This window comes from Ambystoma mexicanum, chromosome 4q, assembly GCF_040938575.1.
Source record: "Ambystoma mexicanum isolate Mex_15411 chromosome 4q, UKY_AmexF1_1, whole genome shotgun sequence".
In the NCBI taxonomy this organism is placed as follows: domain Eukaryota; kingdom Metazoa; phylum Chordata; class Amphibia; order Caudata; family Ambystomatidae; genus Ambystoma; species Ambystoma mexicanum.
In genome coordinates, this window is record NC_090928.1 from 1244325110 (window position 1) to 1244342977 (window position 17868).

The window sequence follows — 17868 nt, forward strand, 5'->3', positions numbered from 1 at the left end:
CGAAAACTGACGGTTCCTGTATAGAGGAGGGGAAAGGTTAGGCGGACGCTCCTTCCTTATCCAGGTGATCCAACACTGGAATAATCTTCGGTCTTTTCATAAGAAATTGAAAAAGCTTCTTTTTGATTAATAAGTCTGCTAATGGTCCTAGAATTTAGTCCTCCTCCCTTCGAAAGCACTGAGATAGCGGTGGGCGATTGTTGCGCTCTATAAAACGATTACATAACAGATAGACAATACGTATTGCAAGTTGATAACTTCATCTTCCAAACCTAGAGACTGATCTATCCTATATTATTTTGTATTGACTGAATCAAATCACCTAATCCCATCCTCTGAGATGTCTCTGAATGTTCATTTTGATGCTACACCATAATCTAAATTCAAAATGTGTTCACACTTTCTTGGACAATAGAAGACGGTGACATTTTGTAGTAATGTGATGTCTTTACAACATACAGAGATATTTATCACTCACTGCATTGCGTTTGATATCTCCTCTTTTACATTGTATAAAGCTGACTTTGTTTTTAAATTTCACTGACCATGATGTAATAAGATCATAAATTCTGCATGTTTACGTTCTTGATTTGTTGTAATGTTAACACAATTTATAAAGGCATAAATAACTTTTTTTTATTAAATGAAAAGAGAATCGAGTTGTCACGCTGAACATAAAAACACTCTTTCGGCCTAATTCGTATCTAAACAGAGAGAAGCATATTTGTTCCCTTTGTGGTGATGGGGGATGATGTAGAACACACTGGATGAAGATATTTATAGGCGTCTGCTTGGGGTCCGGTCATAGGGTCTGTGAAGGGACGTGATTTATGAGTGCATGTTATGATGGTGTTACATTATAAAAGTAGTCTGTTTGGACTGGGCTGACAGGGCATTGTCGGGTAAAGATATTGCACCAGGCTTCCTGAACACCATAGATGTCTGGAAGGGCTTTATGTACATGTATTGGAGATGAAAACAAACTATTGCTCAGGATGGATTACTGTGGGAGTGTGCAGACCGTATGGGATGAGATTAGGTCAGATATCACCAGAGTTATTGGCTCTCAACTCGCTAGTGAGATATTTATCTTGGGGGAACGGGGGGGCAGGAGAGGGCAGAAACGGACCTGGATTGCATCCCACATGAAGAAAAAGCGTGTGGTACAGAGGGCGGGACAAGACTAGAAAACCCCCCCCACATGCCTCTCTTGGGTGATTGGCAGACTGGCGTGCAAAACACTGGTCTAATGGAGAAGGCTGTGTTCATGTTTAAGGGTGGAAGGAGAAACTTTCAAGGTGGTTGGTCCTCACTTGAAGTTAACATTACATGAGGTGATTGTTATATTAGCCAGGTAGTCTTCCTACTACCCACCTTTGACTTTGTTTAAAATGATTCTGATATGATTCGTAGCTCTGTTTTTAAATGTGAAATTAGAAGGGTGCGTTTGTATCACCTGGTCTTTCAATAAACATTTTGCAATGCAAAAGACTGTCAGTTCTCTGCACCCATGCCTTCATTATCTGATCAGCAGCAATGAGGATTCCAAAATGTCCTTTTGTCTGCGGTGTGGTTGTGTGTTGCGACCCATTGTGACATGATTCACTATGTGTCAACCAAGGAGTGTGGGAGAACTGACTCATTGGGCTCTGGTCTTCATGCCCTTTATACTGAACCGCAACAGCAGGAACCATCCTCAACAGAGAACGGAAATATGTTGTGACTTAGCTTTACCTGCTCCCTGCTTAGTATGGATGGAATGCTGTGAGGGACTAACGGGGAATGCTGAGTGAGAGAATGTTATGTTATGAGTGTTTCTGTGAATGTCAGTTGAGAAGATGGGGTGACTGAGAGAGGATGCCGGTGGATGTTCTTGTCCCTATGTACTTACCTGATGTACCTTGTACCCTGTACCTGGAGCCTGAATACAGTAAAGATGTTACTCGCTCCTACACTGATGTCAGCGTCATTCTTGACAAGGGACCCACTACAACATTGGCGACGAGGATACTGGCTGTGCTGGAGGGACAGCACCATGAAGGGGACACCCACTGCCCCCCAAACCAAAATCAATGAGAAGATCCTCTCTCAGGTAGGAGCGCTGCGGGCCAATGGGACCAGAGAGGCCCAGTGTTTGATGTAAAGCGCCAGGCCAGGGGCCAGCGAGGCTGCCAGTGGGCTGATAGAGGAATTGCCAGGGCTTAGCACCAGCAGGTTTGCCAAGGGCCAGTGAGTTACCAAGGAGCAGAGAGGAAGATCATTGTGGGGCTAGGAGCCCGTTACAGAGCATTGAAGGGAACTGTAGTCCTTGCCAAGAGAGAGGACAGAGCAGTACAGAGTATTATAGGGGCCTGGGGCCCATTTGACTGTGAGATGGCTGTCAGAAGAAGAGAATACTGTGTGTTGTAGTTGAAGGCCTAAGGGGCAGATGGAGCCGAGCTGTGGGAGGCAGTTGAGAGACTGCAGTGCCAGTCAGAGCTGCAGAGGTTAGGCTACCCAAGTGAAGGCCCCTTTTGGCTGTAAAGCTAGTGGCTGCTTATCCATGTGGACCACAGTTGCGTAACTGTTGAGAAACCTTACCTGCTTTCTGGTAGGGTGAGCGGAGGAGCTGCGCTGACTTCTGACTTCTGGGCTGTTTGGGAAGCTATTGAAAAGCGGAGCGCAGTCCATGCACGTAGAGGAAGCTCCGTCTTTGTGAAGCTGGGTGTGCAAGCTCTGAGCCTAGAGCCGTGTGGGACATGAGTCCTTTACTTGTGGAGCAGTCATGTATGCAGCGGGAGGTCTGCTGTGGTCACAGAGACCGTTGGAGCTGAGAGCTCTGTTCCCCTCTGTGTCTCTCCTACAGTGATGACGTGGGAGAGAATGCCTGGGGAATTGGCGATTGTGTCGGTGATGTGAGGATGTCACCCTTCTAAACGCTCGCTCGGACAAAAGAAAAATAAAGAACCCTGCAACGTAGCTACAGAACGTTGTTTGCATGATTGTACATTCTTCTTATGAGCTGTTACAGGAGGATGGTGCCACGTGTTGCCATTGGAGATGGTGCTGCGTTGAGGCTGCAAGTGAGTTAACAAGGAAAGGAATCCGGCGGCAAGGCACAGTTGGGATGCTGCGTGGCTAAGCTGTAAGACGTGGCTCACGGCTGTGTGGCAACTAGCAAGGCAGAGAAGTCCTTGTGATGGGAATCACCAGGTGCGTAAACCACTGATCGAGAAGGGTTCGCTTTCCTGAAGCAGATTTCAAGTTGTTCAGAGGACAAGGGGGCCGTGTCCCCAGAGGTACTGTGTCGGAGCAGTCAGGAGCAGGAGGAGTGAATTAGAGTATGATCGTTGTGGGCAGTTTTTTTCCAGTTTAAAAAAAAAAAACTTTCATCCAGAAGGGCAATTAGCTTTTGTGTTGTGTACGTAGGACGTGATGTGAGGCCTTTTGGGAGCGTGTCCAGTGAGCTGAGTGTGAAATTGTAGAAAGTCGTGACCTCTGATAGTTTGAGTTGAGGTGCATCACGCGAATGTTCTTGCTTAAGTAAGTTTAGAGTGCACAATGTTATTTTTAAGAGTGTTATAACTTGTCCTTTCAGGTTGGACTTTTTTGAGGAAATTATTATTTTTTTCTCAAATTACCATACCATTGTGCTAGTATGGATGCATGCAAAAACAGTAAGAGATGTGTTAGTTAGCAATGTTTTAACATCTTTCCTCCACAGTTGCACTTTTAGTGATATTTGGACAGGTTGCACTGTCAGTAAATACCATATTGTGAAGTAGATAGTATAACTTTTTTATTACATTCTCACGTTGTACTTGTGAGAGAGGGTATGCCCAGACGTGGGTCCCTTGCTCGCTGCGCCATAGGGAACCAAGCTGCACCTCACTGAGGATGCCCAACAAGGCCGAAACATGTCTGGGGTTGCTTGAGTTTCCGTGCAGAGGGGACCTGGCTTAGCCGTTCGGGCTGGGCTGCTACCATTGATGGCAGTACCTGACTGATTTGCATATGACTGGACCCCTTATGCAGTGGCGCAGACGGACAAAAAAACGGTGGTGTGGAAGGTTGCCCAGAGCAATGCCAGTGGTTGATTCATTCAAAACCTTCCACCCATCACTTTTGTGCTACGTATGGACTTTATGAACAACATAAGAAGGGTATAAATGTTAAAGTGCACAGTTTAATGCATTAGTCAGATAAAAAATGTAGGAAATGTTTTAGTTGGGAAGAATGTTGCTTATGTCTGAAATGTATAATGTGGATGGGGTGTGGTTGGTTTGGCTTGGCCCCTTATTTAGAGATGTTGTAGTGAGGAATGTGGTCCTTTGGCACAGGCGTCTTGTGGAGTGTCGACTCTGGAGTACTTGGAGTGCTTTTCAGTTGTGGTGTCGGTCAACAGGGTATTAGGAATACCCTGTTGTGTTGAAATGGGGACATTTTGTGGTGGGCAGGCATTGAGCTGTGGGTGGGATGGCTAATGGGTTTTAGGAGGCCTAGTGTATGGTGACAGTGTGGTGTACTGCGTGTTGGGCAGGTGTGATGGAAGCCTGATGAGAAATTTGGTATGGTATCCTTAAGTTGTTGGTGTCTCTCCCTTACTTAGTAGAAAAAGGGAGAGGCATTGTATGGTGCTGAAATTGTCCCACGTGGTGTGGACGGCTGTGGGGTTTTGTGTGTGGGTGCGTGTTGAAAGGTTCAGTCCTGAATTTGAGGGATGTACATGTGTTGGGATGGTGTGTGTGTGTATGTAGGTCTCTTGCTTTGTGGGCGTTGTCTTGTGTTGTTGAAGGGAGGAGATATTTTGTGATTAACCTTTACCTGCTCCCTGCTTAGTATGGATGGAATGCTGTGAGTGACTGACGTGGAATGCTGAGTGAGAGAATGTTCAGTTATGAGACTGTCGGTTGAGAAGATGGGGTGACTGAGAGAGGATGCCGGTGGATGTTCCGGTCTCTATGTACTTACCTGATGTACCTTGTACCTGGAGCCTGAATACAGTAAAGATGTTACTCGCTCCTACACTAATGTCAGCAGAATTCTTGACAAGGGACCCACTACAACAAAATACTCAAACCAAACCGGATCAACAATCTTGAATCCAGTGGTTCTCTTTTGCTTAACCATGGCCTTCCTCTTCTAACCAACTAACCGCTTCATATGTCGCCACCTTACACTACTCCCACAATGTACCCTTGCACATGGCATTAAACTGCCTACAAACACACTGCATTGACTGAGCAACATTACTGTTCACTTCTTTAGCCTTGTCACACATCCCAATCACAATCATCTAACTAGATTCTCCTAACGCTGATTTCAACTGACTGACCTTGGGGTCTCCTTCCTGAATGAAACACCCACTCAAGATCACTCGGCCACTTCCAATGTAGATTCACACAGACACTCAGGACTCAGTTACATCTGTCCTGAAAGCATCAACACCACATCATTCATCTTCTTTTACCTCTATGCACTATCAACCGTATTCCCTCTCATCTTTCAGGGCCTTAGGCAGCAAGGCCCTCAAAATGACTTGTGTTATACAAGGCCATTTTTCATTACAAAACCCCTCTAAAGAATTTACAAAGGTTGGTATTTCAAACCAGTCACAGGCTACATTAATTTATCTTGAAGGTGGGTGCTGCAGTCCCTCTTTGCATAACATGCTTGGCTTCTCATTGTTGAGGTACATTCTCACAATTGGCTTAGTTGACAGCATGCAAATCAATTAAATGATGCACACTTAGAATCACCTGCATGCCTTCACTGCTTCCATTTGGAAATGTTGTTTGTTGTCAGAGCTTGACTGCTGCCTTTTTCTCATTTGTTCTAGAGGCTGTCAAAGGAATGGCAGATCATCACACAGCTGAAGAAGTAAGAGCCTGACTGAGCCTCATAAAAAGGCGGTCCCAGTGGAGAGGCAGAGGATCTGTCTCCGTTCTTCCCCCTCACGCTCATCCATATTGTTTTCCATCAATTCAAACTGCTTGCGGAATGGTTCCCTCGCCTTTCTTTTGTGTATATGGCCAGCTTTTGAGCATACCAGCGGTTGCAGGAGGGTCTAGAGTTCTTTTGAAGGGATTGTGTCCTCCAACGTATTCCTTATCTTAGATATCTCCTTCCAGCTCTGCTGGCCTCGGAAAGTTTTTCTCTAGAGGGCGCTGCGCGTCGAGGTCCACCGAGTCGATGTCCCTCGGCAGCCGACGTGTCGACGTCATCCTGCCTATAAAGGCCGCGCGCAGCGTCCGTTGCTCAGTTCTGTTTTTCCGCGCTTACTCAGTGCCTCAGAATACCGTTGCTCAGTTTTGTCAGGTTAATCCTATTTACCTCGAGATATTCGATCCGTACTCGATGGCTTCTTCGTCGGAACCGACAACTCCTCGGTCCGGCTTCAAAAAATGCCGAGATTGTGGGAAAAAGATGTCGCTGACTGACCCTCACAGGGTTTGTCTAGGTGTTTGGGAGCTGAACACCATTGTTCGGAGTGCGAGGACTGTATGTCCATGACAGCTAAGGCCCTGTAGGAGCGTAGGGGGATACTGGAGAAAGGTAAGACTTTTAAAGCTTCTTCTTCCTCAACAAAGTCGAGACATTCGTCTCCTCGTCACCATTCGCGCTCCAGGTCTCGGAGTGGGTCCCATCACTCCTCGAGATCGAAGCACTCGAAGAGGAGACGTCGAAGATCCCCTTCTCCGTCTTCCTCTTCCTCTGTTTCTCCAAAGAGAATCCCTTGCCCCACGAAACATAGTTCCCGGGCTGAATGGGAGGAATTGTTGTGCGTCTTCCAGAAAGCGGCCTCGACCCCCTCGAAGACTGCCAAGAGCGATGCTCTGGTCGAAAGACCCGAAGGTCAAAAACGCTGCGAGTCGCAGTACCCGGCGAAGGAAGCTTCTCGAGCGCGTCTCGAACCCTCGAGTAAGGCTATGACCTCAAAACCTTCTTCGAAGGTTCCGTCGACGAAGGTTCCGTCGACACCGAGGTCGGTGTCTTCGACACCGTTGTCGAAGGGACCTTCGACACACGGGTCTGTCGACTCGACGCCATCTTCGACACCGGCGTCGACGCCAAGAAAAGTCACGGTTACGACACACCCAGTGGCTATCCCCAAGTCCTCGACTTCCTCAAGCAGAATCCCAATTCTGTCGAGGTCATCGAGGCCTCCGCCTTTGTTTTTGACGCCACGCCCGAAGCCTTCGACGTCGGCGTCGACGACATCAACGTTTTCGAGGCCGATTATGACAAGTTTGGCACCCTCTGCCTTGGAGATGGGGTTTACACCCTTTATGAGTTCAGAACAATTGCGAACTATGTCCTCAATTATGGAAGAGGGTGAATTGTCTGAACAGGAAGACACATTTGAGTTGCAGGGACCTGCAACCCCAGTTAGAGAGGATTTATCCTCTGAAGAACGCAGGTTAAAGGATCTTCATGATTCCTTACATGAGGCAAGTGGGTTAGACACTTCCCCTGAGGTGGAGTTTGCTAGGCCAGACCCGGGGGAGCATGCTGAAACCCCCTATAGAGACTTAATGGCCAGGATCACAGAGTTTATGGGGTGGTCTGCACCTTCACAGTCTTTCCAACAAGATGACCTCACGGATATTCTTGACAAAGGCCCACAGGAGGATCCTGTAGTGCCCTTTCATAAAGCTCTTCAGAGGAAGATTATGACGAACTGGGAAACCCCAGATGTCGTCCCGGCAGTAAATAAAAAAAACTGTCTACAAAATACAGGGTATCTTCTGCAGACCCGGAGGTTTTGTCAAAACACCCATCCCCAGAAAGTCTGGTGGTACAGGCAGCATCTTCTACTGATGTCAAGACTGCTTACCTTACCGTCCCACAGGACAGGGACGATAAAAAATATGATGCTATGGCAAAGAAAGTTTTTTCGGCACGTAGCATGGCGTTAAAATCTGTTAATGTTACTTGCACCCTTGCTAGATTCAGCCATACACTTTGGGAGTGTGCTTCTACAGCGGCTGACTGCATCCCGGAGGGAGAAGAAAGGGAGGCGTTCCTGAATATCATACAGGACGGTAAAGACGCTATGTGCGAATCCCTCCAGACGGGCATTGATTCGGCTGACAGTATCAGCAGAGCAATGGCGGCAAGTACAACAACCAGGAGATTCGCTTGGTTGAGAAAGTCTGGTTTTGCCCCAGATGTGCAAGCCAGGCTCTTGAACATGCCATTTGATGGCTCTTCTTTGTTCGGGAAAAAGGCAGATGACAGTTTAGAGAAACTGCAAACATCAAAAGCAGCAGCAAAATCCCTAGGCGCTGCAATCCGTCAGACACCTTTTCGTCCCAAAGGAACCTCTGCGAGGGGCAAGTCCTTTCGCTTCTACTCCGCATTCGGAAGAGGTAGAGGACGACCGGCTCAAAGGGGACAAACAAGAACTACCCGAGGTGGACGGGGTAGATATTCAAAAGCCGCAGCAACAGCAGGTGCCTCTTTACCATCGGCATCTGCATCAGCCGCCCCAAAACCACTCTGAGGACTTCCCTCACAGGACACCTGTAGGAGGCAGGTTAACTCAACATCTGGCGGAATGGCAGGCTATCACGTCAGATGCTTGGGCATTGGAAACAGTTGCCCAAGGTTACTCACTGCCTCTCCTACGCATACCTCAGAGTCATCCACCGGGGATCAGCTCTCAGAAAGCTCCAGATCCGCTCCTCTTGCAGGAAATTTTGGACCTGCTAGAGAAAGGTGCCATAGAACCGGTACCTGTAGCGGAGAGGAACAAGGGCTGGTACTCCCCTTACTTTCTCATTCCAAAGAAAGACAGAGGACTGAGACCCATCTTGGACTTGCGAGAATTGAACAAATTCCTCAGGAAAGACAAATTCAAGATGGTCACTCTTTCTCAGATCCTTCAGGCCCTTCAGTTCCAGGACTGGTTGGTATCTCTGGACCTTCAGGACGCTTATTTCCATGTGCCTATCCATCTCAAACACAGGAAATACCTGAGGTTCGCAATTGGCAACTCTCATTATCAATTTCGAGTGCTGCCATTTGGGCTGACCTCCGCCCCGAGGGTCTTCACCAAGTTAATGTCGGTAGTGGCGGCAAGTCTAAGGAGGGAAGGGATTCACGTCTACCCCTACCTGGACGATTGGTTGATCAGGGCTGTATCTTCGGAACAAGCTCAGATCCAGCTAAATCACGTTTGCCACTCCCTTCACAGACTGGGCTTCTCCCTCAATTTAAAGAAGTCACAAATGATACCATCGCAGAGACTCCAGTTCATAGAAGCGATCCTGGACACTTCCCTGGGAAAAGCCTCGCCACCAGAGGTGAGGGCTCAAGATATTCTACAGATGGTTACCAAGTTCCAAGATGCCCAACGTCTCCCAGCCTTCGACTTTTTGAGGTTGCTAGGCCTCATGGCATCCTGCATTTTCCTAGTGCCAGAGGCTCGCCTGAGAATGAGATCCCTCCAGTGGACACTGAGGACTCAGTGGTCACAATTCTCAGGGAGAATGACAGATCTTCTTCAGGTTCCCGACAGGGTGGCTCGAGACCTTCAGTGGTGGGCCTGTCAGGAGAACATTCTAAAAGGAGAACAGTTTTGGCAACCCTGGCCGGAGATAACAGTAGTCACGGATGCCTCACTCACGGGGTGGGGAGCCCGCGTCAACAACTTGACCATCAGCGGTCGTTGGTCTCCATCGGAGTCCAGACTACATATCAACCTGTTAGAGCTGAGAGCCATCAGACTTGCGCTGAAGGCGTTCCTGCCAGCTGTAAAAGGGAAAAATGTCCTGATAATGACGGACAACACGGTGGCCATGCATTACCTCAACAAAAGAGGAGGCATAGGATCACTACCCCTGTGCAGAGAGGCGATGCAGCTCTGGTTTTGGGAAATCCAAGAAGGAATCTCTCTATCGGCAGTTCACCTAGCCGGAGAGAAGAACTTGACAGCGGACGCTTTGAGCAGGCAGAGCACAGTCTCCCATGAGTGGAAACTAGCTCAGGAAGTACTTCAAGAGATCTTCGCCCTTTGGGGAACCCCTCAGGTGGATCTGTTCGCCACCAGCGTCAACAGGAAATACGATCTGTTCTGCTCAAGGGAATTTCCCCCGAGAGGAGCTCTGGGAGACGCGTTCATAGTGGACTGGGAGTTTCCGCTTCTGTACGCGTTCCCACCGGTCCCTGTCATTCCTCAAATGATCAGGAGGTTGAGAAGATTCTGAAGAACCATGATCCTAATTGCCCTGGATTGGGCCAGGAGAACGTGGTACCCGGACCTTCTAGACTTGTCCATCTGCCCTCCAATTCGAATTCCACTCAGAGAGAAACTACTCTCACAGAAGGGAGGTCAGGTTCTCCATCCAGACATCTAAACCCTCAACCTTCACGCTTGGCTTCTGAAAGGCTGAGGTACAAGGATTGGGACCTCCCTGATGATGTTATGGAGGTGTTGCTTTCGGCAAGGAGGCCAGCAACAAAGTCTTTATACCACTGCCGTTGGAACAGATTTTGCAGCTGGTGTAGAGAACAAAATATCGACCCCTTTTCATGTGGTACAACAATGGTTTTGTCCTTCCTACTCTATTTGGCGAATTCAGGCCTTCAAGTTGGCACCATTAAGGGCTATCTCGCAGCGCTATCCATCTTTAAGCGCACTGCGGAAGAACCATCCTATTTCAAGTTACCCTTGGTAATACAGTTTCTAAAGGGGTTAACCAATGTTTATCCCCCAAGACCATTCCAGGTTCCCTTATGGGATTTAAACTTAGTCCTAACTTTCCTGATGGGCACACCTTTCGAACCACTCCATTCTTGTTCGTTAAGATTCCTTACCCTTAAAACTGTTTTATTAATAGCACTTACATCTGCTAGAAGGGTGAGCGAATTACAAGCTCTTTCTTGTAAACCCCCTCATACAATCTTTCACAAAGACAAAGTTGTCCTTCAAGTGAAGCCTAATTTCCTCCCAAAGGTGGTTTCTGAATTCCATATCACTCGGAAGATTACCCTACCATCTTTCTATCCTCCTCCTCATCAGGGGAAAGAGGAAGAGAGGTTACACAGGCTGGACCCTAGAAGGGCTTTAAGTTTTTACATCAGTAGACTAGCCAGGATAAGACAAGCAGACCAGCTGTTTGTAGGTTACACAGTTCACAAGCTGGGGTTACCAATAACTAAGCAGACCATTTCCAGATGGATCATTTTAGCCATTTTGGAATGTTATAAACTGGCAGGGAAAGAGCCCCCCCAAAACCTTAGGGCTCATTCGACCAGAGGTATTGCAGCTTCATCGGCCCTTAAAAGAGGTGTGCCGGTTAAAGACATTTGTGCGGTGCCACATGGTCGTCTGTCCATACCTTTACACGATTTTACAACTTGGATTCCTCCTCCAGTCAAGAGACTAGGTTTGGAAGGGCTGTACTGCACTCTATTCATCAATATAAGACAGCGTGAAGTCAGTACTCCCACCTCCAATAATAGAATACTGCTATGGGAGCCTATCTAAGATAAGGAATACGTCGGAGGACACAATCCCTTCGAAGAACAAGTTACTTCTTACCTTGTAACGTTCTTTCGATGGGATGTTCCTCCGACGTATTCCTTATCGACCCTCCCATCCATCCCCGCAGTTCTACTTCCCTTGTTGTTGCAGCTTACGCTCCTTCAGGGTGATTAGTCTAGTCCAGGCAGAAATACTGTGGGCTGCAAAACGGAACTGAGCAACGGACGCTGCGCGCGGCCTTTATAGGCAGGATGACGTCGACGTCGATACGGCGGCTGCCGAGGGACATCGACTCGGCGGACCTCGACATGCAGCGCCCTCTAGAGAAAAATATTCCGAGGCCAGCAGAGCTGGAAGGAGATATCTAAGATAAGGAATACGTCGGAGGAACATCCCATCGAAAGAACGTTACAAGGTAAGAAGTAACTTGTTCTTCTTTCTTCCTTAGGTGGCCTCATTTTGCTTTCTGCTCTTTACCTACTTTCCTTAGCTGCAGCATTTCCATGTTAGTACCCGATCCCAGCTAATGGTGTTTGGGGGTTACCTTTTAGTTGACTAGAAGCCACAAGGTCACATCGCTCACTGCCTGAACTTAGGTTTGTGGATTAATGAAGCTGAATGTTTATCCTTTGGGGACCCACTGGGTAGTGTCTAAACCCATCAATGTAATTTGTTTATGTATTCTGAGGTCTAATTGCAGTGTGCAGAACTGTATGACAGAACCTATGAAGAGCAGTATTTAATATTGGGGAATAATGGGGAAAAGACCAGCAAGTAGTGGATTTTAATTTAGACATGTGGGGCCCTAGATTAGCTCAGCTAGTGCATGTTCAGGTTCATCGGCATGAACGTCTGGCATGGTTACGTTCTGAGTCCTTTATGCGCGCACCATTCTTCTCCATGCAGTGGCTTGGCCATGCTGCTCTTCTTACCTCTCCAAATTCCATGCTATTTTAAGATCTGTGGGTGTCTCTCCTCATTTATGGTATAATTTTATTTTGCTCAAGAGCCTTTTCAAAATCGATGAGGAGCAGAGACTATGGGAACAATGTATAGAGAAGTGTCTCCTGTTATTTGGGTAATGTTCAGAAAATTATACATTCTTCATTTTTGAGCCTTTGCAACAGAATGTCGGTGTAGAGTTTGTTCTAATATGTTCGATACTAGCAACCCCGACCAGCATGACATGATTCTATGAAAGTGTCTTATAACTTAGGGTATTATGAATCTTAGTATTGTATTTGCTAATTTGCTTCCTCAATCTCCAGTGGGTAGAGGGTCTGCTAGAAAACACAAGAGCTCTACAACACTCAGCTTATTCCATTTAATATTATACATCGGACTCAATGGCATCTCACAAAACGACGTTATCAATAGATAATTCTACCGTAGGTGCTGGAGGGAATGTGGCCAGGATAGAGCATTTATTCACTCCTGCTGGACTGCTTCGTTATACGGCACTTGAACAGGAATATTACACCTCAGACTACTGTACTTTCTCCCTGAATTTGCCTCCAACAATTAGCCCAACCATCTTCACGGCAATAAAGGGAAATAGAGAGGTGTGGCACTTGCATCTTGATGATGGATACTGTTCGGACACTAGCAGCACAGTAAGTTGGGCATGCTGAATGAATGCTCTGATCTTATGATGGTTACTGCCATTGAAGACATGTTTACTTTCAATATAGCTTCGGAAAGTAAACTCTCAGAACTCTGGTCTAGATTCTTGCTACTTTAGTACATTATAGGTTTATAGAACACTCCATACTAAAGACACATAGGTGAAGGATATGCCTTTTCTAATGGATTATTTCCTCCCTAGGATTCCATATCTATAATAATCTATTGCCAGCGCAGCTTTCTTTGTAAACTTGTTTGCCATCAATGGGGCAACGCGCAGTCGGCATCTACTCGACATCTCTATGCGCCTCCTCAAGACGTGATGTGGTCCGTATATATAGAGATACGCTGAACCTCAAGACCTCAGTTCCTTTTTTCTGCGTGCTCTGTACGCTTCATGAGAACCGCTACTTAAGCTAAAATTCCCTGTGTCATGCCCAATCCCGTAACAGCCTCAGGCTTCATTCCCTGTGAGGATTGTGAATAACAGATGTTTGTCTCCTACCCCCACAGGATATGTTTGTCTTGCTTCGGGGAGGAACACAACATTCAGGATTTCAGATAGTGCCAATCCATGCAGCCTAAGTCCCAGCGGGGGCATTCTACGAACCTCTTCACCTTTGGCAACAAGCAAATAATAACCAGTGGGCTGTGGAAAAGAATGTCCGGGAGTGTTTGGGTAGGATGCAGGTAAATAGGTATTCTGGGAGAGATGAAATTTGGGTGCAACCGGGTTTAGGATTCTAGAGGATTGGTTCCATGTGTTAATATCCCCGCAAAAATATTGCCATATTTTTGCAGCAATATTGAGCCATGGACCCTGCTGGGGACGCCCCCACAAACCACGCATTATTTTTAAATGTGCAGGGGACACCCCCGCCCCCCCAAATTATTCCCCCAAGAAATATCGCCTATGGCGAGACAAACGACCATATGTACGGCGATATTTTTGGTGGGGATAATATGTCGGGATACCAGGGGATTGTATATATACGGCAGGGTCGCTGGGTCTGGGCAGGAGTAATTCAGTGGGAGGAAGGGAGGCAGATGTAGGACAGCCTACAAAGATCTCAGGGATCTTGCCCTCCTCACCTTCTTCCTCTGTATAGTACTGCTCTCACCAGGGGCATTTCCCCAAGCACAACCCCGGATTCCCCTACCTAGGTGATCCTTCCCAACTTGTCTACCCCTATGGTTGGGATAAGCGAGGGCCAGTTTGTCCCTCAGTACCCTCAGGTTTCTCACAATGGTCACACACTTACTATAAAACAGATTTCTGAGGCTTGTAGAATCTGCTTAGATCACATGCTATGCACAGGCTGTCATCTAGTGGAAGCTGCAGAGTATTATAGTTGTTGTTTTCAAAACTCGAAAAGGGACGTTGACAGGGCGTGCAAGTAATACTATCCCTAGTGTGACGTCCGCTGTACCCATGGTCCTTCACACGTCGAGGTCCCTCAGATTATTTTTTTCCGCCATTGTGAGCGGACGCTTAACACAGAGTTCCATTTCGGCAGAACGCCATTTGCTTATGACAAGTTTAAAAAATAGTTACTCTTTCTGTCCTTTCCTTCTGACTTTGACCTAGCCATCGACGCAGTGGAAAAGACAGGAGCGCCGTCGGACGAAGTCAAGACTCGACAGACACTTTCGGCCTTGGAAGGCACACCGGGTTTAGGCCCTTACAGTAAGGAGAGTGGGGGCAGTTATTGTACAGTGCATTTTCCCACCCACACCCTTTCTCGCTGGCTGCCTTACCCAATCATGGATAGAACACCGTTCAAATTGTGCCCCAAATGTAGCAAAATGTTTCTGTGGATCGGCAAAGACAGAGTGTGTAACCTGTGTCTTAATCGCGACCACAATGAGGGGCACTGTCGAGCCTGCAGGCTCTTCAAACCCAAAACACTCAAAGATCGAAGAACTAAGCGCTGGGCCCATCACGCAATGCAGGCCAAGGCCACCATTGACGTGGAAGGAGCATCCAGTGAAGGAGCATCCAGTGAAGGACGGCGAAGGCAACAGCCAATTTCCCAAGTGCAAGCCCCCGACCCTAAAAGAAAGGCCGATGGCTTTATTTCGGGGAAGACACCTGGCGCAAAAGCACTCCCTCGACGCATGTCACTAAACACACACCCCAAGGCGATGAGTCGACACTGTCGACCAAACGCCCAGATACGGCGTCTAGCGGGAGATCTGTAGATTCACTGTCCTCTTGGCACTCAAGATCCTGATCACCACGTGACAGGCCCTGGAAATCGAAGGACGCCGCCCATAAAACTACATCAACCGAACGTCGGCTGACGAGGCGGAGGTCCACCCCAATACCGAAACTCGACATCACTCGTTGAAATCGGTGGGAGGGTCAAAAAACTCAGGGCTGTCACATCTTGGGAAGAAACACGTCCCTGAGAGCCTGCTAAAGGCTTCTCAAAGCAAAAAATCCTCAACCAAGAGTTTGTCATAAGGACAAGCCTCCTAAAGACAAAACCCCTCCCCCCTCTACAGTTAAGTCTCATAGGGACAAATCTACACCTTCTACAGAAGATAGACCTGTCCCACAGGAAGAGGGTTCTTTGGCAGAGGCATTAAAAAATAGGTGCCTATCCTCTCCTAAACCCTTAGTCCAGGTTCATAACCTACAATACCCAGGGGTCATCCCCAGTTCAGCCCAATGGACTGCAGACAATATAGATAGGGTGATGAAAAGAATGATCTTTATGGTGAATTTGTTCAATAAAACCCCTCAGGCTTTAGAAAACTTTCAGAATAGCCCTCCAACTACTCAGGCTTCTAGTTCTCAGCCCATAACTTCCAAGTCTCAGCCCCTAGATTTAGGCCAGCCCCAGTAAAAGTCTTGTACAGCACTTGAGCTTTACGACATCAGTACGGATACAGAAGAGGATCATGAGGATTACCAACACTCAGATCATCATTATTATGATGATGATAAAGAGGAAGAGGCAGAGGCATATACCTTAGCTTCGCCAATTCAGCAAGATTCTCCAGTGCCTGATTCCCCAGTAGATAATCAACCCCTCTACAATGACACATTAAAGCAGCTGAGCACTTTGGTATACAAACGCAAGAAACTAAGCAGGACCAAGACTTTGTGGAGGATATTTTGGGGGACAAAAAGGCTGCCACCCAGTTTATCCCAATATTAAAATCTGTCCAAAGAAGGGTCCAACCTTCACTAGAAACTCCTAATCAGACACAGGCTGTAAACCCCTGTATAGAGAAACTGTTCCGCCCAGCGCCATCTGACCCGCTTTATATCAGGGGCCAGCTCAAGCCGGACTCGCTCGTAGTGACAACCACCCGTAAAAGGGCAGGGACACCACTAGCCTCCTCGGAGGATCCCCCAGATAAGGAGAGCAAAAAAGCTATATACAATGGGAAGGAAGGTAGCGATTCCGGCAACGTTCCAGGCGAGAATCGCTAACAATTCCATACTGTTGGCGAGTTATGATTGCCATAAATGGGATGAAATGGCTACCTTAATAGCTTCTGCTCTAGAACCATTAAAGTCCCAACTATCATTAGTAGCGGCTGAAGGCAAAGCTACTGCCAGATGCATCCTCAAGAACAACCTTGACGCTGCAGATAATGCAGGCCGAATAATTGCAGAAGGGACCATTATCAAGTGCCAGTCCGGCTTTAAGCTAGAGACCAAGGCGACGTTGCTTAACATGCCAGTGTAACCAACGGTCTTATTCGGCAAGCCGTTAGAGGACGCCCTAAAATCTGCAAAGGAAGAATACGACACCCTCAAGTCCCTCGGGCAACTAACTAATAAACCTTCTGGTCAAAGAGGTGGGAACAATTTTCGCCGCTTTTGTGGCCACAGTTCCCAGAGAGGCTCCGGGTACAGACAAAATCAGAACTTGTCCTGGAATAACAACCAAGGATAGTCGTCACAGAGCTACCAGAGAGACCAGCGCAGATCCCGCGGCTGGGGGAGAGCCTCCACGTCTAGAGGTGGAGGAACACCTTCCAAGCAATGACAGCCCGCTACAGGTCACTTCCCATGCCTCCCCAGTACGGGGACGGATTTCTCTCTTCACCCATGCATGGGAGGGAATAACTACGGACAAGTGGGTGCTATTTACAGTTGCAGGAGGTTATTGTGTAGAGCTTCTACAAAAACCATCGAACCATCCCCCGCGCCAAAGGAAGACAACAAGGGAAAGCAACTTGTCCTTTTCGAAGAAGTCAAGGCGTTGCTTCTCAAGGACGCAATCGAGATTGTACCATCCAAGGAGGTAAACAAGGGTATTTATTCAACCTACTTCCTTGTGCCAAAAAAAAATCTAACTATGCGCCCAGTGTTAGACTTACGCCCTGCAAACACTTATGTAAAGCCACAAAAATTCTGCATGACAACACTACAAGAAGTAATCCCCCTGCTAAAACAGGGAAATTGCCTGGCAACACTGGATTTGAAAGATGACTATTTTCATATTTCAATGTTCCAAGCGCACCGAAAACTTGCGGTTCAATATAGCAAACGGGCACTACCAATTCAAGGTGCTACGCTTCGGAATAGCTTCATCTCCAAGGGTATTCACCACCAAGGTACTGGCGGTGGTGGCAGCGCACCTGCACACGGAGGCAATCCCAGTGTACCCCTACCTGGACGACTGGCTGATCACAGGGGAATCACCCCGTCTTTGCAAACAAAACACGCAAAGATCCATCAACCTTCTCTTCCATTTGGGTTTCTCAATAAGCAAGAAAAAGTCAAGTCTTGTACCAAACACAACAAAACAGTT

The 17868-nt window shown here is 47.4% G+C and overlaps 1 protein-coding gene across 2 annotated transcripts in view; it reads left to right on the plus strand.

The window, feature by feature from the left end:
- The window catches only part of LOC138468319 (exportin-5-like), a 2047117-nt gene that overhangs the window by 1625905 nt on the left and 403344 nt on the right, over nt 1-17868 (plus strand). For both annotated transcript variants that reach the window (XM_069608821.1, XM_069608822.1), the window contains exon 28: nt 5819-5859. In XM_069608821.1, the coding sequence (XP_069464922.1) occupies nt 5819-5859 (41 nt within the window). The remainder of the gene's footprint in view (nt 1-5818; nt 5860-17868) is intronic.